Source organism: Macaca nemestrina, chromosome 18 (assembly GCF_043159975.1).
Source record: "Macaca nemestrina isolate mMacNem1 chromosome 18, mMacNem.hap1, whole genome shotgun sequence".
Lineage (NCBI taxonomy): Eukaryota > Metazoa > Chordata > Mammalia > Primates > Cercopithecidae > Macaca > Macaca nemestrina.
This window is the reverse complement of record NC_092142.1, coordinates 26,351,990-26,377,547: the sequence shown is the minus strand read 5'-3', so window position 1 is coordinate 26,377,547 and position 25,558 is coordinate 26,351,990. Positions and strand designations below refer to the sequence as shown.

Genomic DNA, 25,558 nt, shown 5'->3' with positions numbered 1-25,558 from the left:
GTAGAGAAGGAGTCTTGCTTATATTGCTCAGGCTGGTCTTGAAGTCCTGGGGCTCAAGCAATCTTCCGGCTTCAGCCTCCCAGTGTGGTGGGATTACAGGTGTGAGCCACCACACCCGGCCACCTGGGAGCTTTCAAATATCCAGATGTTGCTAAGTACCGTGGTTGGCAATGTTGAAATGTGGATTTAACCATTTTAAATGTGGATTTAAACATTTTTTTTAAAATCCACAACTTTTAAATGTGGACATCTACTTTTTAAAAATTATAACAGGGTACGAGCTAGATACAACACACCTTTGGGCTGAATTTGGCCTGGCGAGTTCATTGACAACAGCCACATCCTCCCTTTATCATGGTGGCTTAAGATCCCTCAAAGAAGTACCCGATCCCAACCCAGGAAGGAAACCACGTGTTCACCCTCCAAGGAGTGCGCTGGCCGCACCACCTCACCACCACGTGTTCATCCTCCAGGGAGTGCTGGCCGCACTACCTCACCACCTTGAGAAATACAACATTTGTTCTAACCAGCTCTGGGAAAGAGACAGCTGGTCTCCGTGCCTTTCATGGTGACATGGTTTGATCTATACCTGGCATCCTGGGTGAGGCACAGAGGGCTGGGGAGTCAGGAGAGAGGGTGCGGGATGCAGAAAGAAGAGGTGGGTGGAAAAGGCATGTTATAATCTATCAGACGAGAGTCCTAGCAGCTTGCTGTTCTTTTTTTTTTTTTCAATAATTATTTTTTAGTAGAGTTGGGGTTTTACCATGTTGCCCAGGCTGGTCTTGAACTCCCGGGCTTAAGTAATCCACCCACTTTGGCCTTGTAAAGTGCTGGGATTATAGGCGGGAGCCACTGTGCCCAGCCTTTATTTATGTGTTTGTTTTTTAAAATAATTGTTTGGGGCTGGTTTTTTGTTTTGGTTTTGTAACCGAACAAAATCTTTGTTAAGAGAGCTAGCACTCTCCTTTTTTCAGAAGGTCTGAAACCGAGTGAAATATCTTTCCAGGTTAAGCCTGGGTATTGTGATAAACAGCCTCACTCTCCATTTCTCACTACAAGCACTTCTCAGAAGAGAAATGATCTGAAATGCTCTCCCGTGATGGGCACAATGGGAGTGGCTGGGAAAGCAGCAATTAGGGGAGTCACATTGCTAGAGAGAGACAGAGCCTCAACTAGTTTCCCCTGCCCCACTCTGTGGTTTCCCAGTTAATTTCTTAATGTGGATAAATGGGATGCTGCTATTCTGTGACCAAAAGCCAGGGGCAGGTTCAAGATTTCCTCCCCGGCTTGCGGGCTGGTCTTCACCCCCGGTCAGTTAACTGAGGGAGGTCCGCAGGTCTGGGCTCACTTCCATCCCTGCTCCTCTACCTCAGGGTCTCTGGAAAGATGTTGTGGGAAGACAGGCACTTGCTTCTGCCTTCAGAGAAAGATTCCTTACCAGAAGGAGTGGGAAAATCCACCCTGGCTTTGCCCCTAGACTGCCCACTTGGGCGACACTTAGATCTTTTCAGCAGCATCGAAGTTCCTAAGGCTTCATCCAGCCCTTATCCCAGGTGGGCTGATTGAAAGAAAAAGAAAACGCAAACTGGCTATTCTGGTTACAGCTGATGAAGGAAACAACAGGAGAAGGTGAAGGTCATGTAACTCACACGACGCTGAGTACAGTCTAGCCCCAGCTTCCTCCTCAGAGCTGGCCAGGACAGCTCCAGAGATGGAAGGAGAAGGACCACGTCTTCTTGCCATTTTTGAGGCCCTGGACCCAGCTGAGCCGGACAAATGCCCTTTCATCATAGGAATGATGACACTTTACAATCAAAAGTGTCAGTAGATATGTGTGGATGAATTTCTGGATTGGTCAATGTTTCTGATGAGCCACACAATTTCTCTCCCTGGCACTCCTGCCCCATCTCCACTAAATAAGACTCAATTTTATATTCTCATAAGCCTGGGACTTGATCAAAGGGCCCTGGAGTAACCTATGGCTCCTTGCTACCACTTCCCACTCGCTTTAGGCGCCATGATCTTGCAACCTTCCTTATTTATGTCTCTCTGACTTTGACTGTACTGATTCCTTGGCCTGGAAAACTCCTAGTCATCCTTCAAGAAGCAGCCTGCACATCACCTTTTCTGCAAAGGCTTTCTTGATATTGCTGGAAGAGTCAGGTGACTGGTTTCTGTATTAAAATCTCACTTTCTCTGTCCTTCTATGATGGCACTTCTCACCCTGTATTGTAATGATCGTGCTGTAGCTCTCTTCCAACTAGACAGTGCATATCCCGAGATCAAGGACTGTGTTTCACTCAACATCTAGTCCAGGTCCCCCTGGTGCCTGGCACAGAGCAGGTGGGTTCAGAGGCAGGGGGGTGGGGAGATGGGGGAGGGTGGTGGGTTTCAAGAATGACCACAATATTTTGTAGCTCTTCCCATCAAAAGGTGAGGTCTATTTCCCCACTCCTTGAATCTGGGACCTTGTGGCCTGCTTTCAAGAATAGAAAGTGAGGCCGGGCGCGGTGGCTCAAGCCTGTAATCCCAGCACTTTGGGAGGCCAAGGCGGGCGGATCACAAGGTCAGGAGATCGAGAACACAGTGAAACCCTGTCTCTACTAAAAATACAAAAAATTAGCCGGGCGCGGTGGCGGGCGCCTGTAGTCCCAGCTACTCAGGAGGCTGAGGCAGGAGAATGGCGGGAACCCGGGAGGCGGAGCTTGCAGTGAGCCGAGATAGCGCCACTGCACTCCAGCCTGGGCAACAGCGTGAGACTCCGTCTCAAAAAAAAAAAAAAACAAAAAAAAAACAAAGAATAGAAAGTGGGGCTGGGTGTGGTGGCTCACACCTGTAATCCCAGCACTTTGGGAGATGGAGGCAGGCGGATCACCTGAGGCCGGGAGTTCAAGACCAGCCTGGCCAGCATGGTGAAACCCCGTCTCTACTAAAAATACAAAAAGTAGCCAGGTGTGGTGGCGGGCGCCTGTAATTACAGCTACTTGGGAAGCTGAGGCAGGAGAATCGCTTGAACCCGGGAGGCGGAGGTTGCAGTGAGCTGAGATCGCACCATTGCACTCCAGCCTGGGCAACAGAGCGTGACCTGTCTTAAAAAAAATAAATAAATAAAAAATAGAATAGAAAGTGGTAGAAGCAACACTGTGTAACTTGTAAGCCTAGGACTCAAGAAGTCCTGCAGTTGCCACTGCTGCACTCTTGAGCCCTTGAAGCACGATGTGAAAAGACCTGCCTAGACTGCTGGCACACGAGAAGTATTTGGAGGAGAACTGAGGCACCCTGACACTCCAGTACCCCCTAGTCAACACAGCCATGAACTGCAGAAGCATGAGTGAGCCCCATGCAGAGCCTGGTCCAGCAGCAGAACTGCCCAGATAAGCCCCAATTGCTAACCCACCAAATCCAGAACTAAATATCTGGTTGCTGTTTTAAGCCACTAAAATCTGGGATGATTTGTTACACAGATGAAGCTAACCGATACACTCAGACATGATTATTACCAGTGATGGTTATTACAAGTGATACTGGGTTGGTAAGCCTAGTTGCTCACTGTCATTTGCTCCAGGATTCAAGCTTGGGACCCCGAGAGAAAACAGTAGATTTAGGGACACTTATTCGCCACCCTGCTCCCTCAGGTCCTTTCAAATGGAGTTGCCTCCCATCAGCCCTCGCCAGGGACACATTTACCTCCTTTTTCTCTCGTGAGCAGGACCGGCTTCTCTCAGCCTTTCGCAGAGTCTGACCTGTCGCAGTTCAAAAGCAGAACCAAGATTAAGGCTGTTTTAGAACAGCTAGTTTATCACCACAAAAGCTTTTTATTTGCAAACTGAATAGACGGGACCAATCATAATCAAATGATTTTAAGAAAATGCAGCCTATTATTATAATGGGAAAATGGCACACTTTTGAAATAGACCAACGGTAAGGAAAATGGTAATTCACACACTTACGTTATTTGACTATAATGAACAAAGCTTCAGCCTTTAATCTGGAACATTATCTGTACTCTGAAAGGGCCTAGGGACTGTAGTTCCCCCTTTGAATTACATTTTTATTAAATTGTTTGGAATTACATAAAATGCCTTCCACAAAAATGCCTTCCTCTGTGCACACACACATAACCTTTGATGACAGCATACCAACGTGCTGCGCCAAACCCCCAAATCCACCACACAGGTGACAGTGCAGATGTGAATGAGTGGTAATCACCTGCATTTCATTCACATAATGGGCAATTTCAGAGAGAACTGTTGCTTTTCTGGGAGAGCCAGAAGACTAACATTTGAAGGTCTGCATAAATTCAACAGACTGACATCATAATGTTTACATATGCTGTGTCCAATGCAGTTTTCACAACTTTTATGCAAGTGTCCATTATAAAAGAATGCCTTGATGCAAAACTAATAGATTGCTTTGGTTTGAAAATATAAAACAAGAGTCACTGCATTATTGTCAATGTATCTCCTAAACTGCCCAACTTCACTCTCCGGTGGCTATTTGTGAAAATGCCACAACCAGTGTCCCCTTAGGTAAGAGCACTCAGAAGACAGGAGCAAAAAATGCTTAGTGACAGCTTAGCAAGAGGAAGGCAATGGGGACTGAGTCTCAGAGAAGACACATGTCTTTGGACATGGTCACTTCTAGTCAGTCTGCACGTGAGTGAGGGGTAGGGGAGAGGCCACATCTGGTGATAAAGCTCAAGGGATGATGCTTTTGCCAAGCAAGTGTGAATAAAGGGAAGAGCCAAGGCCTAGGATGAACCACTGGACACGGCCAGACTCTAGGGCCAATGTGTAAAAGAATTTCGAAATGAGGCCACTGGAGAATTTACAGGAGGGCGTGGATCACACAGTACTAGTATTTGCCTATGTGCCTTCTTAGAAGTTCCAGGGGCTAATCTTGGATCAAGCCTGGACACCCAGCTGCAAAATTCCAGAGATGACTTCACAGTGGTGAGTTAACAACCCAGCCATTGTTGAGATGACACCAGCCCAATGTCCAGGTAGACTGGGACCCAAGATGGCCACCAGAACAAGACACACAGACAGTACTCAGCCCAATTCCTGCATGCATTCCTTATCAAGTTTTCCCTGTTTATTTATTTATGTATTTATTTATTTTGAGACAGAGCCTCACTCTGTTGCCCAGGCTGGAGTGCAGTGGCATGATCTCTACTTACTGCAAACTCTGCCTCCCAGGTTCAAGCAATTCTCCTGCCTCAGCCTCCCAAGTAGCTGGGATTACAGGTGTCCACTGGCTAATTTTTATATTTTTTTAGTAGAGATGGGGTTTCACCATGTTGGCCAGGCTGGTCTCGAACTCCTGACCTCAGGTGAACCGCCTGTCTTGGTCTCCCAAAGTGCTGGGATTACAGGAGTGAGCCACTGTGCCTGGCTCACTCCTGTAAGGGAAAACTGGAGTTTTCTTCCCCTGCAAAATGGAAGTGGTTACTTTGGATAGGAATCGGATCACTTCCCCTTTACTAGTTTTGGTTAATAAATTCACTTTCTTATTACAAGACCTCACTCTTATTAATTGAACTCTGCAAGCAGCAAGCATGAGACCTGCATTTAGTCGTCCAGTTACATTAATGCAAAGAACACAGAGCTTAACTACTAAAATGTGAAAGCAGGACAGATGTCATGGCTCATGCCTGTAATCCCAGCACTTTGGGAGGCCAAGGGAAGAGGATCATTGGAGGCCAGGAGTTCAAGACCAGCCTGGGTAACATAGCAAGATCTCCTCTCTATAAAAACAAACAAAACAAAAAGAATAAAATAAAATAAAACATAAAAGAAAATCTTTCTACTGGAGTTAATTAGAAGCTTTTTAACTCATTAAATCAGAAAATAATTTGCTTATTTTCTAATGAAGAGAATTCACTCAATTAAGAGCATTTATTATCCAAGCTCCCTAGAAGATTGGCTGGCCCAGTCCTCGCATCACTGAGCCTCTCTCTCTCCTCCAGATTAGCTCGATGCGAAGACAGCTCCTGCTTGTCAAGGATGGAAGCGCTGTAACCAGTTAACACTGTGCCTGTCTACCGCACTTAGCTTCTCTGAGCATCTTCCTACCTATATCTCATTTATTCTCACAACAACTCAAAGAAGGAAGTGGAAAAAGGTGACATTATTATCAATATATGCCACTTGCAAAATTAAGGGGGTGTTCCTCTGCATTTTGCAAGGTGACCTGCCTGCTTCAACTATGAAGCAATAAATAAGGCCAAATGTAAACGATACATGTGTACTTCACTTTACAGAACAGATGTCTGTCTGGGGAAAAGAAAAAAAAAAAAAAGAAGTGACTGCATTGAATTTTGTAACTACAATACTATTCTCCCACTTATGATTTCAGTAAGGTTTTATCTGCACATAGGATTCATTTTCAATGGTTAGCACATTCTGACACTTTGCTCTAGATGAAGATAATCTTCATCGCTACCACTTAGAGGGGAGTCGCATCTTTCTTGGATGTAAGTTTCTGAAGTCATCAGGCAAAGGGAAAATCAGTGCCAAAATTACCCTTGATAAAGAGTCTTAAGCAACCCGTAAAGTACAGTCTACAGGACATAGTTTTTTATATCCACTGCTGTAGACTAATATGCATGCATATTTGATGCATATGGAAATGTATAGTACATGATAAAAATATATATGCAAAATACCATTTCATGATATTCCTAATTAAACTATTCATATTGTAATCACTCCCTCTATTTATCCTCTTCAGGTGGGAGGAGAGTGGTGGGGGTGGAGGTAAGAGCCCAGCATTGAGTTCATAAAAGTTCAATGCTTGGTTGATGCAGGGCCACTGTATTGGACACCTACTATGTGGCGAGTTTCTAGGCGGAGGCATCATCTCCTGCATCCTCACAACCACTCCTTTAGACCAGAGGTCAGCAAACTGTCTCTGTAAAGAGCCAGATAGTAAATATTTTTCACTATGTATGCCATAAGGTCATAAGACCATAAGGTTTCTGGTGCAACTACTCAACTCCACCACTGTAGCAAAAGCAGCCGTAGACAATATGCAAATCAATGGGCATGACTGTGTTCCAATAAAACTTTATTTAAAAAAAATGATCACTTACAAGTGGGAGCTAAACATTGGGTATACATGAACACAAAGATGGGAACAATAGACACCGGGGACTTGAAAACGGGAGGGAGAAAGGGCTAAAAAAAACTTCTGTTGGATACTATGTTCACTATATGGGTTCACTATACGGGGTTAATAGAAGCCCAAACCTCAGCATCATGCAATATACCCTGTAACAAACCTGCACATGCACCCCCCCCCGAATCCAAAATAAAGATAAAAATTTAAAATTAAAAAAAGGGGGGGGCTGGGCATGGTGGCTCATGCCTGTAATCCCAGCACTTTGGGAGGCCAAGGCGAGCAGATTGCCTGAGGTCAGGAGTTTGAGACCAGCCTGGTCAACATGGTGAAACCCTGTCTCCACAAAACAAAAAAATTAGCTGGGTGTCGTGGCGGGTGCCTATAATCCCAGCTATTCGGGAGGCTGAGGTATGAGAATCGCTTGAACCTGGGAGGCAGAGGTTGCAATGAGCTGAGATGGCACCTCTGCACTCCAGCCTGGGTGATAGAGCAAGATTATGTCTAAAACAAACAAACAAACAAACAAAAAAACAGGTGACAGGCCAGATCTGGCCCACAGGCTGTTGTTTAACTGACTCTTGCTTTAGATGAATAGTACCATTCCCATTGGTACAAAACAATGAAGAAATGAGAAACAAACAAGGTAAGTGATTGCACTGCTTGCTCAAGGTCACAAAAATGTAGCTTGTTAAGTGGCAGGGCTCAGTGCCCTCTTAATCACCATCATCACCGTCATCATCATTACCATCAACATCATTGTCATGGTCAGGTCATCATCATCACTGTCACGGTAATCACCACTGACTTTACCCTCACTGTCACTGTCAGCCATCATCACCACTGCCATCATTATCATCATCTCCATTACCGTGGGAGCTCACCTGTAGTCAGGGTTTACTATGTGCCAGGCACTGTGGGCTCGGGGCTAAGCACATACATCAAATCATTTACTTCTCACAACCACCCTATGAAATAGGGACTATATTATCCCACTTGGCAGATGAGGGCACTGAGACCCAAAGAGATTAGGAAACTTGTCCAATACCACATAGCTAGTGAGCGGCAGAGATTTAATTTCAATCTGGGCAATTTGGCTCCTGAGCCTGCACTCCTAAGCACTAGACTCTAACTGTCCCTCGGCCAGGTCAGTAAAGGCTGGTACAAGAACAAAGGCAGTACAAGCATATGCTGAGGAGGAAGTTCCAAGTAAGGAACTCCTCTGGGATGCAGCTGTTTAACGTGCTTTGGACTCCCACAGCAATTAATAAAGAGACTGGAAGGAAAGAATTCCCCAGTGAAGGTGGAGCTCCCTTCTAGCCAGATGGCTTACTGAAAAGATCTAGAAGATGGCAAGGAGCAGAAAATACCAAATGTGCAGAGGCAGGCTTGACATTAGACCCTCACGCCCATCAAGTCAGGTAAAATGCTCAGCCTTGGCACGGAAGGTCAGGTTTTGGAGAATAAAAGGAACTCAATAGAAATCTGCAGGTAAAGAAATCCAGTGTAAGGGCCTCCCCAACACAAAAGAGTTTTGGATTAAGAACTTATTTCTGGCCAGGCGTGGTGGTCCACACCTATATTCCCAGCACTTTGGGAGGCCCAGGTGGGCAGATCACGAGGTCAAGAGATCAAGACCATCCTGGCCAACATGGTGAAACTTCGTCTCTACTAAAAATACAAAAATTAGCTGGGTGTGATAGCATGTGCCTGTAGTCTCAGCTACTCAGGAGGCTGAGGCAGGAGAATCACTTGAACCCAGGAAGTGGAGGTTGCAGAGAACCGAGATTGTACCACTATACTCCAGCCTGGCAACAAAGCTAGACTTGGTCTCAAAAAACTTATTTCTTATTCCCGGGGCAAGGCCCAGTGGCTCACGCCTATAATCCCTCAAAAGCACAAATGCATTTTTCCTTTACGCTAGCAGTATCACTACTAGGAATCAGCCGTGAAGAAATGTGTCCACAAATAGGAAACAAACGTATGCGCAAGGTATTTGCTATATCATGATTTGCAATAGCAAATATTAGAAATAATAAGTCCCTGAGTAAGTATGATGAATCTACACAACGTAATTGAACATTATAAAGCTGAAAGAATGAGCAAGCTTCTTATATTCTACTCTTCATAAATCCTTAAAAGATGGTCATATTTTAGGTGAAAAAAATCAAGACAAGAAAGTATATGTTGTATGTAACTTTTTCTCTAAGAAAAAGGGAAGATCAAAATATATACTCATATTGGTTCTATTTGCATAAAGAACTACCCAGAGAGACATGTGAGGGACTTCTTAATGTATATTTTTTATATTGTTTTTATTTTTCTTTTCCTATTACTATTATCTTTTAGAGATTCAATCTCGCTCTGTTGCCCATCCTGGAATGCAGTGGTGTGAACATAGCTCACTGCAGCCTGGAACTCCTGGGCACAAACGATCCTCCCACCTTAGCCTCCTGAGTAGTTGGGATACAAGGGTGTGCCACCACTGGGTGCAGTGGCTCATGCCTGTAATCCCAGCACTGTGGGAGGCTGAGGTGGGCGGATTACCTGAGGTCAAGAGTTCAAGAACAGCCTGGCCAACCAACATGGTGAAACCCCGTCTCTACTAAAAATACAAAAATTACCCAGGCATGGTGGCAGATGCCTGTAATGCCAGCTACTCAGGAGGCTGGGGTGGGAAAATCGCTTGAACCTGGGAGCCGGAGGTTGCAGTGAGTCAAGATAGCGCCACTGCACTCCAGACTAGGCAACAGAGGGAGACTCCTTCTCAAACAACAACAAAAACAAAAACAAAAACAAAAACAAAAAACAGAAAAAAAACCCAAAAGGATGTGCCACCACATCCCGCTTTTTTACTTTTTTGTAGAGGTGGAGTCTTGTTATGTTGCCCAGGCTGGTCTCAGCCTCCTGGGCTCAATTGATCCTCTTGTCTCAGTCTCCCAAAGTGCTGAGATTATAGGCGTCAGCCACGTGCCTGGTCTTACTTTTATTTCTGAATTATCTATTTGGATTTATTTCCTATTCAAAAAGCTAAAACAAACTAAAAATATGCAATGTCCAAAGGCTGATTTAAATGTGTAAAAAACATAACATAATGAGAAATGCTATAGAGTCTCCCATCCAAGACCTAAGATGGGGTAGGCGGTCTGTCAGAGGGAGATGGAGGAGCCTCTGTGAACCTCAGGACCCCAAAGCTTGCTGGAAAGAGAACACAGTATTTTTGGAGGACAAACTGCCTTCTTTTAAGAGATCAATCAGTAATGTGTGAGAGATAAGAATGAAATGATGACAAAATATGGTTTCTGGAAATTGAAACAACAGTTCCTTAGTGAAGCCAATAGGTTATTGGTGACCTGCTCATTTATTTGAGGGCGAAGTTTTTATGAAATGGCTAGAGAAGATGAGAAGGGAAAAACAAACAAACAAACAAAAAGATAAAGGAAGGTGCATTAAAAAAAGATAAAAAGATAAAAAAAAGATAAAGATGGGTTGTCTGACGATCTGATTTCACTGGGAGTCAGTTTTTCCAGTGCTTTCTGAGCACCTGCCATTGTCAGCTTCTTCCCCGGGTGATAGCTCTTGAGATTTCCTACCATTTGCAATGACAAAGCCACATGGGTCACAGAAGCAAAGCAAACTGCCCACGATCACACAACAAAGAAGCAAGGAAGGGTTAGTAACCCATTGGTCCAACGGCCGACCCAGTGCTCAGCATGTTTGCCCCACCCTGCTGCCTGCACACCATTCTTCCAGTACAGGAAGGAGAGCACCCCCTGTCATTACTACCCCCACTCCCCTACCCCCATTTCAACTTCCTTTTTTTTTTTTTTTTTTTAAGACAGAGTCTCACTCTGTCGCCTGGGGCTAGAGTGCAGTGGCGCAATCTTGGCTCACTGCAACCTCCGCCTCCCGGGTTCAAGCGATTCTCCTGCCTCAGTCTCCCAAGTAGCTGGGATTACAGGCGCCCACCACCATGCCCAGCTTATTTTTGTATTAGTAGAGGGTTTTGCCATGTTGGCCAGGCTGGTCTTGAATTCCTGACCTCAGGTGACCTGCCCGCCATGGCCTCCCAAAGTGCCGGGATTACAGGCATGAGCCACCACGCCCGGACTCCTATTATTTCTTTATCTTGATGCCATGGACCCGTTCTGAGGGGACTTCTTTAAGGACATCCCACTAAAACAACATAAATCTATTAGACAAAAAGCAGGACTGTTTGAAAGCCAGGTAGGGCCGGGCGTGGTGGCTCACTCCTGTAATCCCAGCACTTTGGGAGGCGAAGTGGGTGGATCACCTGAGGTCAGAAGTTCAAGACCAGCCTGGCTAACATGGTGAAACCCTGTCTCTACTAAAAATACAAAAAATTAGCCAGGTGTGGTGGCACATGCCTTTAATCCCAGCTACTAGGGAGACTGAGGCAGGAGAATCACTTGAACCCAGTAGACTGAGGTTGCAGTGAGCCGAGATCGTGCCATTACTCCAACTTAGGCAAGAAGAGCGAAACTCCATCAAAAAAAAAAGAAAGAGAGAGAGAAAGAAAGCCAGCCAGGTAGACACCGGCTCTGCAACACCCCTTCCCTTCATTCCCCACGTGTGCCTCCAGGCTGATGTGGGCCTTTAAGTTACCTTCCTTCAGGGAAAGCCTGATACAAAATCCCTGTCACTTTTCCTTTGCATTTTCTGTGTAACTTGACTTCTGGGGCCCAGTTTACTACCAAATTACCTGGGATAAACAAGTCATGCTAAGATCCTCTTTTCCTTTCCAAATCCAAACAGCAGCTGGCAGACAGAAATGGTTATTTATAACCTGCACACTGGTAACGCGCATTTGCTTGGTTTAGAAATGCTTAGCCATGTGTTCTTCCGTGAGCTTCGGGCTTCATAATTAGATAACAGCCTGGGGACAATGCTGCGTGGTGGCTGAGAGGGGAGGCTCTGGGTCAGCAGGTCTCACTTAGCTACTACCCATTTGGGAGTCCTATTAGTCCTAACTCCATTTAAGTCTATTGTCAGGGTTAAGGCACTACACGTAAAATGCTCAGAACAGCGCCCTGCATACAGTAAGTACTTAGCAGTTATTAGTTCCCATAAACTGCTGACTATTCATGGATCTCAGCCATTTCAATTGAACTTGGGCTTCCAAATAGATCTGGAATCTGTTCATTCCTATCATTCCCTCTTTCCAAACCAGGCCCCCGTCAACTCCCCCTGGACTTTTTTTTTTCTGTTCTATTTTATTTATTTATTTATTTTTATTTTTATTTTTATTTTTTTTTGAGACAGGGTCTTGCTCTGCTGCCCAGGCCGGAGTGCAGTGGGCATAATCATGGCTCACTGCAGCCTCAACCTACTGGGCTCAAGTGATCCTCCTGCCTCAGCCTCCTAAGTAGCTAGGACACAGACGTATGCCACCACAGCTAGTTTTTTTTTTTTTTTAATTTAGCAGAGATGAGGTCTCACTGTGTTGCTCAGCTGGTCTCGGACTCCTGGGTTCAAGCAATTCTACCCGCCTCCGCTTCCCAAAGTGCTGGGATTAGAGGCATGAGCCACCACACATGACCAACTTTTTCAACAGCCACCTAGTAGGCATCCCTGCCTCCACTCTTGCCCGGATTTTCCTATGGCAGCCATATAAAAACCAGACCCTACCACTTGCCTGCTTGACCTTCTAATGTTTCCCTGTGCATGCAGAAAAGAATCCGAGCCCCATTCTGACCAGGATCTGCGTGGCCTGGCCCATGGGATATTCTGGACCTCTCGTCCCTCTTCCCTGCAGCCCTGCTGTCTTTCTTCTTTGTATTTAGAGAAGGAACCTTGCTCTGTTGCCCAGGCTGGACTGCAGTGGTGTGATCACAGCTCACTGCAGCCTCGACCTCCCAGGCTCAAGCGATCCTCTCAAGTGGACTCCTGCGTAGCTGGGACCACAGGCATGGGCCAGTGCACCAAGTCCCACATCCTTCTTCTGCTCCGTAGACCCAAGACTCCTTCCTGCCTCAGGGCCTTGGCCCTCTCCTCTGGGCCAAGAGCACTCATGCCCTGGTCTTATGAGGGATCCTTCTTAGCAATGAGATTTCAGCTTAAAACAACCCACCTCTCCAGAGGGACCCAGCCCTCAGTCCTCCCTGTCTTAACCTTCTGCATGGCACTTACTGACATTTTCTTATTAATACGTTTGTGGTCTGTCTACCCAACCAAAAATAAGCCCCATGAAACCAGAGGCTGCTGTCTGGCTTATCACTGAATTCTCCACACCTGGAATAGTGCCTAGAATGGAGTGTGCATCAGTAGAAATTTCTGAAATGGATGAACGAGTGAATGACTGAATGTCTGAATAGACAATGCTGGAAGGGACGGGAGGCAGGGCCATGTACTGTGGTGAAGACGTCATCCGCTCTGCTCTTGCAATGTGCTTTCCCGACCCCTTCCCCCTGCTCTTTCTGGGATGGTGGAACAAAATATGACAAAGTCAGTTTAATACCCCATTGAAGATAATTGGAAAATATTGATTTTTTTTTCCATTTGAAATAGTAAAGATAAGTAAATGCCACACTTCTTTAATCTAACCAGCGGCTTATGTGTCAACACGCTTCCCAGGCTGAAATATATTTTAATCTACCTCTGTATCCATCAGACAAGCTCCTAAACCCATTCCCACTCTGCACTCCAACCCAGCCTCATCCAGCCATCCCAGCTCCCCATAGTGTACAAGTGAAGACTTTGCACTTGTGAAAACGTGCACGGGTGTGTATGTGTACCCTAATTAAAGTGTCTTTTGAGTATCTGCATCTCCCAAAAATGATCTGCCAATCTGCCTTGATAAACACTGGAAGTAGTGCATGAGATCTCCCAGAATCCTAAGGAAAGATGATGTGTTCCTTCTCCACATAGCTAAGTTGTACTGAGAGGCTACCAAGCACCAGGCCCTATTCTAAGGGTTTTAGATGGATGAATTCATAGGATTTGCCTAGCATCCCTATGGGAAGGTCCTATTATTATTATTACTGTTATTATTATTATTATTATTATTATTTTTTGAGACAGAGTCTCGCTCTGTTGCCCAGGCTGGAGTGCTGTGGCGCGATCTCGGCTTACTGCAAGCTCCGCCTCCCAGGTTCATGCCATTTTCCTGCCTCAGTCTCCCGAGTAACTGGGACTATGAGTGCCCACCACCATGCCCGGCTAATCTTTTTTGTATTTTCAGTAGAGACAGGGTTTCACCGTATTACCCAGGATGGTCTCGATCTCCTGACCTTGTGATCTGCCTGCCTTGGCCTCCCAAAGTGCTGGGATTACAGGCGTGATCCACCCTGCCCGGCCTTACCATTAGTATTTTTTTGAGATAGGGTCTCCCTCTGTCGGCCAGGCTGGAGTCAAAGTGGTGTGATCATGGCTCACCATAATAACTTGGACCTTCTGGGCTTCAGCGATCCGCCCACCTCAGCCTCCCAAGGAGCTAGGACTACAGGCATGTGCCACCAAGCCCAGCTAATTTATAACATTTTTTGGTAGAGCTGGAGTCTGCCATATTGCCCAGGATGGTCTCAAACTCCTGAGTTCAAGCAGTCCTCCTGCATCAGTCTCCCAAAGTGCAGGAATTACAGGCATGAGCCACTGCCCCTGGCTGACAACAGATTTTTTTTTTTTTTTTTTTTTGAGACAGAGTCTTGCTCTGTTGCCCAGGCTAGAGTGCAGTGGCATGATCTTGGCTCACTGCAAGCTCCGCCTCCCAGGTTCACACCATTCTCCTGCCTCAGCCTCCTGCGTAGCTGGGACTACAGGCACCTGCCACCATGTCTGGCTAATTTTTTATATTTTCAGTAGAGACAGGGTTTCACTGTGTTAGCCAGGATAGTCTTGATCTCCTGACCTCATGATCCGCCTGTCTTGGCCTCCCAAAGTGCTGGGATTACAGGCGTGAGCCACCACGCCTGGCCAACAACAGATTTCTTTATGAAACTGAAGAATATTCTTAGGTATGCAATGTGTATTTAGGTGTTGGAAACTGACATAAGCAGTGTAAGGAAATAAACTCTGGTCAGGACAGTCATCTACATTACCTGGCCCCTGCAGGCCTCTACATTTGTGACCCCTGCAAGGGAACTTCAGGGTTCTGAGCTACTTCAGAGTCCCCAAAATGGGACCCTAGGCTAGATCTGTCAAGTCCCTTCTAGCTCTAACTTTTGGGATATTAGAGAGTTCATGAAATGTTTTTAAATAGTTTGGGACTCATTGCAGGGGAAAAACATACACATACACATACACATACACACACACACACACACACACACACACACACACACACACACACACTGCACTGCAGGTTCATTTAGAGTTTAGAAAAGTGTGGTGGGCCCTGCAGGTGACCAGATATCTGTAGTGCTCTGACTTCCTGCCAGGCGCTACGTTTACCCACAACTTTCCTCTCCCCAAAGGACATGTTAAATCAGAGGGTCCACTGCTAAGAGTGGTCAAAGGAGCAGTGGGCTCTGAAGCGAAGTGGGAGCTGGGAGAGAAAGTGACTTCACTAGGAAAGGAAATTGGGCTAGGACAGGAATGCTAATGGGAGAGCACGGGGAGCAGCTGCGGGGGACAGGACAGGTAGCTAGGAGCGGGAATAGTATGAGGACTGGGTTGTCTGGGGAAACCATACATATCCACTAGAGAAAAAGGACCAGGCCGGGCAAGGTGGCTCACGCCTGTAATCCTAGCACTTTGGGAGGCCGAGGTGGGTGGATTATCTAAGATCAGGAGTTCAAGACCAGCCTGACCAATATGGTGAAATCCCGTCTTTACTAAAAAAAAAAAAAAAAAAAAAAAAAAAAAAATTGACGGGCATGGTGGTAGTCCCAGCTACTCGGGAGGCTGAGACAGGAGAATTGCTTGAACCTGTGAGGCGGAGGTTGCAGTGAGCCAAGATCACACCACTGCACTCCAACCTTGGTGACACAGCGAGACTGTCTCAAAAAAAAGATAAAAAAAAAAAAAGAGAGAGAAAAAGGATCCAACCACGGTCCCTGGAAGCTTGGCCTAGAAGCTTGGCTACGAGGCCCTTTCCTCTGTCTACTTTATGGAGACTGTCCAGCAATTCACCAGGGAATAAATCCGTTAATCTCTTTCCTGGTTACAGTGTCAACCCAGCAAACACTCATGGGATCTGCCTGTGCCAGTGTTGGGCATACAAAGGAAAGAAGTGAGTCTCTACCCTCAAAGAGGGAGAAAGGCATGGAGCCCATCCCTGTGATACAACACATGCATGACTAGCTATGGGGTCCGCCATCAGGGAGGAGCTAATTCTGCAGGTGGTGCTGGTCACTGCAATTTACAGTGTGGAAGTGACTTGAAAGAACGGCACAGCTGGCAGGGAACACAGCACAGGCAAGGCAGAGAGGTGGGAAAGAAATGGTGTACTCCAGAGATGGCCAACCTCCCCAAGTGTCTTGGGCTGGGATTGAAATCTCAGATGCCTGCAAAGGAGGGCAATATGCTCAATGGAAGAAGCGAGCACCAGATGACAGGTAACACCAGCCAGAAGGGGTCATCGACACATGTCCCAGGTCAAGTGGGTGGCCACTGTTCAGTGCTAGAGGACCAGAGCTATGTGACAAGGAAGTGCTGAGGGCCCAAAGCACCCTGTTTATCAAGAGACTGAGAAGTCCAGGTTCTTATGTGAAATTACTTCTTTTTTTTTTTTCTGAGACAGAGTCTCACTCTATAGCCCAGGCTGGACTGCAGCGGCATGATCTCGGCTCACTGCAACCTCTGCCTCCCAGGTTCAAGCGATTCTCCTGCCTCAGCCTCCCAAATAGCTGGGATTACAGGCGTCCGCCACCACGCCCGGCTAATTTTTTATTTTTAATTTTAAATTTTGTATTTTTAGTAGAGATGGGGTTTCACCATGTTGGCCAGGCTAGTCTCAAACTCCTGACCTCGTGATCTGCCTGCCTCAGTCTCCCGAAGTGTTGGGATTATAGGCGTAAGCCACCACACCTGGCTTTTTTCTTTTTTTTTTAAGACAGAATCTTGCTCTGTTGCCCAGGCTGGGCGTGCAGTGGCGCAATCTAGGCTCATTGCAACCTTTGCCTCCCAGATTCAAATGATTTTCCCCCCCTCGGTCTCCCAAGAAGCTGGGATTACAGGCAGCTGCCACCATGCTCGACTAATTTCTGTATTTTTAGTAGAGATGGGGTTTCACCATGTTGGCCAGGCTGGTCTCAAACTTGTGACCTTAAGTGATCCACCTGCCTGGGCCTCCCAAAGTGCTGAGATTATAGGTATAAGCCACCATGACCTATTTTTTTTTTTTTTTGAGACAGGGTCTTGCTCCGTTGCCCAGGCTGGAGTGCAGTGGCATGATCACAGTTCACTGTAGTCTCAACCTCCTGGGCTAAGGTGGGATCACCTTAGCCTCCTGAGTAGCTGAAACCACAGGCATCTGTTGACATGCCCAAATAATTTTTAACAATTTTTTGTAGAGATGGGGTCTCACTGTGTTGGCCAGGCTGATCTCAAACTCCTGGGCTCAACTGATCCTCCCGCCTCGGCCTCCCAAATTGCTAGGATTACAGGCCTGAGCCACCATGCCTGGCCTGAAATCACTGTTTTTGAATATGGAAAAACATATTGATAGATGCTGTATAGTCCGGTATAAAACCTCTGGGTGTGAGAGCAGGTAGGCAAGTGTCTAAAAAGATGAGGCTGGAGGGGAGCTAATTTCCTAGAGAAATTCTCTACTTCAAGGTGATATGATCCACAGGGCAATTGTTAAAGCTGCAAAGCCCCATGGGACATCAGTAGTCATACTTTCTTACTTTTACATAAAGTGCTCTGCAAACAGTGTCAAGTTCTTTCCTCCAACCAACCACATTGCTCTGCATTAGCCTATTCCCATTTGGAAACAGAGAAGCAGTCATGGGACCAGATGCTGAGGGAGGTGGGAATGTAGTCAAAACGGGTGCCTTTCAAAATGTATATTCTTCCATCAGCCCAGTGGCCAGGCCCCACAGACTTACTCTCCAGGTATGAGAACCTGGCAGTGACAGGGCTGAGATGGGCCTTCCATAACATACTAACAAGTGTAGGCCTTATTCGACTGAGTCCTGGCTCTGCTACCTACTAGGTGTGTGGTATAAAACAGACACAATCAGAGTATCCCATTGAGCTGTCTCAGGAATCAAATCAGATCCGCCATGGCAAGAGTCAGCAAACGTTTCCTGTAAAGGGCCAGATAGTAAATATTTTTGACCTATGGGCCACACAGTCTCTTTCATAACTATTCAACTCTCAAGAAAAAGCAACGGACTGTATGTATGTGAAAGGGTATAGCTGCATTCCAATAAAACTTTATTTACAATAGCAGGCAGTGGGCCACACTGCTTTGGGAAAGGGGAAGACCTCTACAAATATTATCTTCTAAGGACTCCCATGTTGAAATGTAGTCATCTGTTTATGTCTGCTTTCTCACCATACTATGAAGTTTCTAAAGGCAGATAATATATTCCTTTTTTCAGATTAAAACAAAAAGAAGCTGGGCATGGTGACTCATGCCTATAATCCCAGGACTTTGGGAAGCCAAGGTGGGCAGATCACTTGAGGTCAGGAGTTCGAAACCAGCCTGGCCAACATAGTGAAATTCCATCTCTACAAAAAATACAAAAATTAGCCAGGTGTGGTGGCAGACACCTGTAATCCCAGCTACTCGTGAGGCTGAGTCAGGAGGATCACTTGAACCCAGGAAGCAGAGGCTGCAGTGAGCTGAGATCACACCACTGCACTCCAGCCTGGGTGAGAAAACATGACTCTATCTAAAAACAAAAACAAACAAATGAAAAGAATAAGTATAGTCCAGTATGGCACACAAGGAAGTCCACAGGAGTTTTCAAAACTGTACAAGTTAATACGAAAGTAGAATTCTAAGTACAAATGCTAACAGACACAATGAGAGAAGCCAGTCATTAGACAGGCCACCTCTCTCCTAAAGGGGAAAGTCTCCACTTAACTCAGGCGGCGGGACAATTGTTGCCATGCAGAATTCTGATTTGGTGTGAACAGACTCTATTGATATTTTCAAGAAAACACCACAATCAGGTATTTATGAGAAATCTGCTCATTTTCCAAGGGTGACAACTAATTCAACAATTTAAAAAACAAAACATTATGAGCCAAATAAACACGTATGTGGGCTCTTTCAGCCCAGAGGCTATTACTGTGCAAGCTCTGATATAAAGAATTCATTTCCAGCCAGGCACAGTGGCTCATGCCTGTAATCTTAGCAACTCGGGAGGCCAAAGTGGGAGGACCACTTGAGCTCAGGAGATTGAGACCAGCCTGGACAACATAGCAAGACCCCCATCTCCACAAAAAATAAAAAATTAGCTGGGCATAGTGGCACACACCTATAGTCCCAGCTACTTGGACAGCTGACATAGGAAGATCGCTTGAGCCAAGAGATGGATGCATCAGTGAGTTATGATCTCACCAGTGCACTCCAGCCTGGGCAACAGAGCAAGACTTTGTCTCAAAAAAAAAAAAAAAAAAAAATCCACACCTGTAATTGTAGCACTTTGGGAGGCCAAGGGGTGGAGTTGGATCACCTAAGGTCAGGAGTTCGAGACCAGCCTGGGCAACATGGTGAAACCCCATCTCTACTAAAAATACAAAAATCAGTTGGGCATGGTGGCACGTGCCTGTAATCCCAGCTACCTGGGAGGCTGAGGCAGGAGAATCGTTGGAACTCGGGAGGTGGAGGACACAGTGAGCCAAGATCCGCCACTGCACTTCAGCCTGGGCTATAGAGTGAGACTCCGTCTCCAAAAAAAAAAAAAAAATCAACTTCACAGAAAAATGTCAAGAATAGTACAATGAATTCCCATATCCCCTTCACCTGGATTCAATCTCACCCATTTTGGTATCTCTGAATTCCAGTACACAGAAGGCACCGAAATGTTGAATCATGGAATGAATCTCATAAGGAAAAACAAGCAAAACATTATGTGCCGACTTCCTATAAGTTAAAGTGACAGGGAGGAATGAACTCGGAAAAAATCTGAGAGAAAAGAAATTAATTAGATAGAAGGATCGGAACAAGAAGAAAAGAAAACAGAACAGACACAAAGGCTATATGGGATGCACGTTTATTTCACCTGCTGAATGCTTGCTTTGTTTTATTGCATTTGATTGTCATTTTATTTATTTATTTATTTTTGCTGGGTTTAAGTAGTAAGAGAAACAGACAAATCACCAAGAAGCCAGGTAAATACCACACAAGGACAGGAGAGACCAGCTAAACCAATGGTGTACTCTCAGCAAAACCTTCCTAATTCAACCATCACCTGTTTGCAGTCTGGGATTATTTGGACAAGCGAGGCTAAATTTCATCTTGGCATTATTAATTATTTGAGAAAGTTTGCTAAGCAAATGAACAGTATAAACAGGGGAAATGTTGAATATTTGCTCTAGGGGAGCAGTGAAAAGCAAATGAACAGCTTCCAAATCCTTTCTAATTATATCGATGTGCAGAACTTTTGTCTAATTATTATGTTCCTTGAAAATGAAGTACAATTTTTTTCCTAAACCATTTCATATGTTTAAAGCACCGGGGAATATTCAACTTTAACAGAAAGGCGAACATTTTCATAGGCAGAACACACACACTGCCAATGTACCTTCATGTAAATAAAAAATGTCAAACATTGGATTTTCTGTTAAGCAAAGAGTGTGCTAATTACAAAAGTTATCATTTGCTAGAAAGTTTCATCAGCACACTTCCCTCTTCTGTCAACGGTGTGGAAGAAGTCTTCCTGTTTGCAGATAATGATAGCATCAGCCACTATGTAGGAACTTTTTTTTTTTTCTTTTTTTTTTGAGACAGTCTCAGTGGCCCAGGCTGCAGGCTGGAGTGCAGTGGTACAATCTCGGCTCACTGCAGCCTCTGCCTCCCAGGTTCAAGCAATTCTCTGCCTCAGTCTCCCAAGTAGCTGGGATTACAGGCACCCACCACCACGCCTGGCTAATTTTTGTATTTTTAGTAGAGACAGGATTTCAACATCTTGGCCAGGCTGGTCTTGAACTCCTGACCTCGTGATCCACCCGTCTCAGCCTCCCAAAGTCAGGCCGGGTGTGAGCCACCACACCCGGCCGTAGGAACTTTTTTTTTTTTTTTTTTTTTTGAGACAGAATTTTGCCCTTGCTGCCCAGGCTGGAGTGCAATGGCGCAATCTCAGCTCACTGCAACCTCTGCCTCCCGGGTTCAAGCGATTCTCCTGCCTCAGCCCCCCAAGTGGCTGGGATTACAGGCATGTGCCACCACACCCGGCTAATTCTGCATTTTTTTAGTAGAGATAGGGCTTCTCCCTGTTGGTCAAGCTGGTCTCGAACTTCTGACCTCAGATGATCCACCTGCCTTGGCCTTCCAAAGTGCTGGGATTACAGGTGTGAGCCACCGCCCCCGGCCAGGAACATTTTTTTATATGCCAGACTTGACACATTGTTTCATTGAAGCCACAAAACAAGGTAGGCTTCATTATCATGTCCATTTTACTGACAGGAAAACCAAGGCTCAGAGAGGTCAAAGTGTACAGCAGAGACTCAAACCCAGGGCTATCTGGCCCCCAAACCTAAGAACATCACGCTGCATCACAGAGACAGATAGGACCTGCCCAAAGTCAAAAGCAAAAGGCCAAGGAAAGGGTTGTGAAAAGCTATGGTGATTAAGACATGCAGAATAAACTAAACTATAGTCCAGTTTGGAGGGCATCTGCTAGACACTGAAGCCTTTGTGGGTTTAGGAAGTAAACATCTTTCTAATAAGGCCAGGCTTGGCTTATCTAGTTGGTTAGAATCACAACAAGGTATGCTTCACTTTATCCAATAAATAGGTATGTGCCTATAAAATTATGTGTAAATCAGGGCCAGGTGCGGTGGCTCACCGCTATAATCCCAGCACTTTGGGAGACAGAGGCGGGTGGATCACCTGAGGTCAGGAGTTCGAGACCAGCCTGACCAACATGGTGAAACCCCCATCTCTACTCACAAAAGACAAAAAGTTAGCCGGCCGTGGTGGTGTGTGCCTGTAATCCCAGCTACTCAGAAGGCTGAGGCAAGAGAGTCGCTTGAACCTGGGAGGCAGAGGTTGCAGTGAACCAAGATCATGGCACTGCACTCCAGCTTGGGTGACAGAGCGAGACTTTGTCTCAAAAAAAAAAAAAAAAAAAAAAAGTATAAATAAAGTTTTAAAAATTGGAACAGAAAATGGGATTCTTCGGAGGTCAAATATGACCCTAGGTAAATACTTCGGAGAATGAATTTTTCCTTTTGGGGACCAATTTGAAAATGAACATATTCCTCCACTGGGCTACAATAACGTCCTAAGATTGCAAGTGCAGAGATGCTCGTTGGAAGGCACAAAGCAGCTTTCCTGAAAATGGTCTACAGCAATGCTTCTCAAAGTGTGTTCTGCAGATCCTGGGAGGAGGGGTCCACAAAGACAAAAGTGTTTTAATCATAATTTGAAGGGTTTTTCACTGTGTTCCTTTTTTTTTTTTTTGAAACAGTCTCACTCTGTTGCCCAGGCTGCAATACAGTGGCATGATCTTGGCTCACTGCAACCTCCGCCTCCTGGGTTCAAGCGATTCTCTTGCCTCAGCCTCCTGAGTAGCTGGGACCACAGGTATGTGCCACCACACCCAGCTAATTTTTGTATTTTTAGTAGAGACGGGGTTTCACCATATTGGCCAGACTAGTCTCAAACTCCCAACCTCAGGTGATCCGCCCACCTTGGCCTCTCAAAATGCTGGGATTATAGGCATGAGCCACCCCGTCTGGCCCTGTGTTGACATTTGTACTTACGACACAAAGCAATGGTGGGTAAAACTGCTTGCAGCCTGAATCAAAGCAGTGTTACCACAATGTACTAGACATCTTCCCTCCTTCCTTCCTCCCTCCCTTCGTTCCTCTCTTCCTTCTTTCCTCCTTCCTTTCTCTCTCCCCTCCTTCCCTTCTTTCCTCCTTCCTTTCTCTCTCCTCTCTCCCCCCACCCCACTCCCTGCTCTCTCTCTCTCAACAAGGTCTTTTTGCCCAGGCTGGAGTGCAGTGGCACAATCATGGCTCACTGTAGCCTCAACCTCCTGGGCTCAAGTGATCCTGAGTGGCTGGGACTATAGGCATGAGCCACCACACCCTGCTAATTTGTTACTTTTTGTAGAGATGGGGTCTCACTAAGTTGTCCAGGCTGGTCTTGACCTCCAGGGTTCAAGTGATCCTCCCACCTCGGTCTCCTGAGTAACTAGAACCACAGGTGCACGCTACCATGCCTAATTTTATTTTATTTATTTTTATGTATTTATGAATTTATTTATTTATTTTGTAGAGATGGAGTCTCACTATGTTGACGAAGCTGGTCTTGAATTTCTGGGCTGAAGAGATCCTCTTGCCTTGGCCTCCCAAAGTGTTGGGACTATAGGTGTGAGCCACTGAACCCAACCATCAGGACATTCTTAAATAAAAACAATTGTTTGTTTGTTTTACTGTGAGTACATGGCAGTAAAGAATATAATAGACAAATTATGGTTATTCAGACTTTGGGATTTGGCAGAAATTTTCTCAAATATGAAATAAGTGAGTCTGTCACTTCAAGGAAACAGCTGACAATATTTGTTGCCAATGTTAAAATTCAAGCTGTCAAGTGAAAACAAGTTGAAAACTTGTTTCCATTACCTTGAGTTTGATAGTTTCCTAATTACTTAAACTCCTTTTTAGGTGGTGATATTAACAAATGTGATTTTTTAAAATACTGTATAATGGCACCTGAAAGGTCAACCTTTAGATTTGCATAACTCACTGAACCAACATTTTCTAAACAACCAATGGCTGATGTTATAAAACCATATATGGGTAAAACAGTCAATGAAAGGGCAAGATAGACCACTGGATTTTAATGTAACACAGTATAAAAGTTCACCTATAAGGCTTCAGATGACACACTGTGACTAACCTTTAAGAAACTGCCACTTGTGGCCTGGCACGATGTCTCATGCCTGTAATCCCAGCACTTTGGGAGGCCAAGGCAGGCAGATCACCCGCCTTGGGAGTTCAAGACCAGTCTGACCAACACAGAGAAACCCCATCTCTACTAAAAGTACAAAATTAGCTGGGTGTGGAGGCACATGCCTATAATCCCAGCTACTCGGGAGGCTGAGGCAGGAGAATCCCTTGAACCTGGAAGGTGGAGGTTGCGGTGAGCTGAGATCATGTCATTGCACTCCAGTCTGGGCAACAACAGCGAAACTCTGTCTCAGAAAAAAAAAAAAACTGCACCTTGTAGGCCGGGCATGGCGGCTCAGGTCTGTAATGCCAGCACCTTGGGAAGTGGAGGCAGGCTGATCACCTGAGGTCAGGAGTTTGAGACCAGCCTGGCCAACATGGGGAAACCCCATCTCCACTAAAAATAAAAAAAAGTAGCTGGGCGTGGTGGTTCATACCTGTAACCCTAGCTACTCAGGAGGCTGAGGCAGGAGAATCGCTTGAACCCAGCAGGCAGAGGTTGGTTGCAGTGAGCTGAGATCATGCTACTGCACTCCAGCCTGGACGACAGTGAGACTTTTTCTCAAAAAAAAAAAAAAAAAAAGAAAAAAAGAAAAAAGAAAACAAAAAAAAAAAGAAAAGAAACTGCCATTTGCTAACTTTTGTATAGTATCAAAGAAGAGTGTCTACAGTTATCTGAAAAGACAATTAAAACATTTCTCTATGTTCCAATTATATATTTGATGAGGCCAAATTTTCTTCATATACACCAGCCAAAACAGCATAACAAAACATTTTGAATCCTGAAGCAGAAATGAGAGTACTTTTTTCTATTTCTATTGAATAAACTTGAGAAAATGTAAAATAATGCTACTCTTCCTATTAACTTTTTTGAGGCAAATGTAACTGTTTTCCATTAAAAATATTATTTATGTTCAGAAGTAACAGGTTTATTGTTGTTGGAGTTTTTTTGAGACAGGGTCTAGCTATGTTGCCAGGCTGGTTTTGAACTTCTGAGCTCAAGCAAGCAATCTGCCCACCTCAGCCTCCCAAAGTGCTGGGATCACAGGTGTGAGGCACTGCAAGGGGCCAATTAGAGACAGGGTCTAGCTATGTTGCCCAAGCTGGTCTTGAACTCCTGAGCTCAAGCAATCCATCCTCCTCAGCCTCCCAAAGTGCTGGGATCACAGGTGTGAGGCACTGCAGTAGCCAATTATTATTATGAGCCACTGCACCTGGCCAATTATTATTATTGCTATTATTATTGGGGTTTTTTTGAGACAGATCGCTCTGTTGCCCAGGCTGGAGTGCAGCGGTGCGATCTCGGCTTCAAACGATTCTCCTGCCTCAGCCTTCCAACTAGCTGGGATTATAGACACACATCACCACGACAGCTAATTTTTAGCAGAGACAGGGTTTCACC

General features: G+C 45.4%; 1 protein-coding gene across 8 annotated transcripts in view; it reads right to left on the bottom strand.

Moving 5' to 3' along the window:
* Positions 1-25,558, bottom strand: part of KATNI (katanin interacting protein) — a 233,051-nt gene that overhangs the window by 205,919 nt on the left and 1,574 nt on the right. For 5 of the 8 annotated variants that reach the window (XM_011710206.3, XM_011710197.3, XM_011710198.3 and 2 more), the window contains exon 2: positions 3,688-3,743. The exons of 2 other annotated variants lie outside the window; for them this stretch is intronic. In XM_011710206.3, the coding sequence (XP_011708508.2) occupies positions 3,688-3,743 (56 nt within the window). Of the gene's footprint in view, positions 1-3,687; positions 3,744-4,209; positions 4,231-25,558 lie in introns of those variants that run through there. One more of the 8 variants, XM_011710204.3, reaches the window with a different exon arrangement.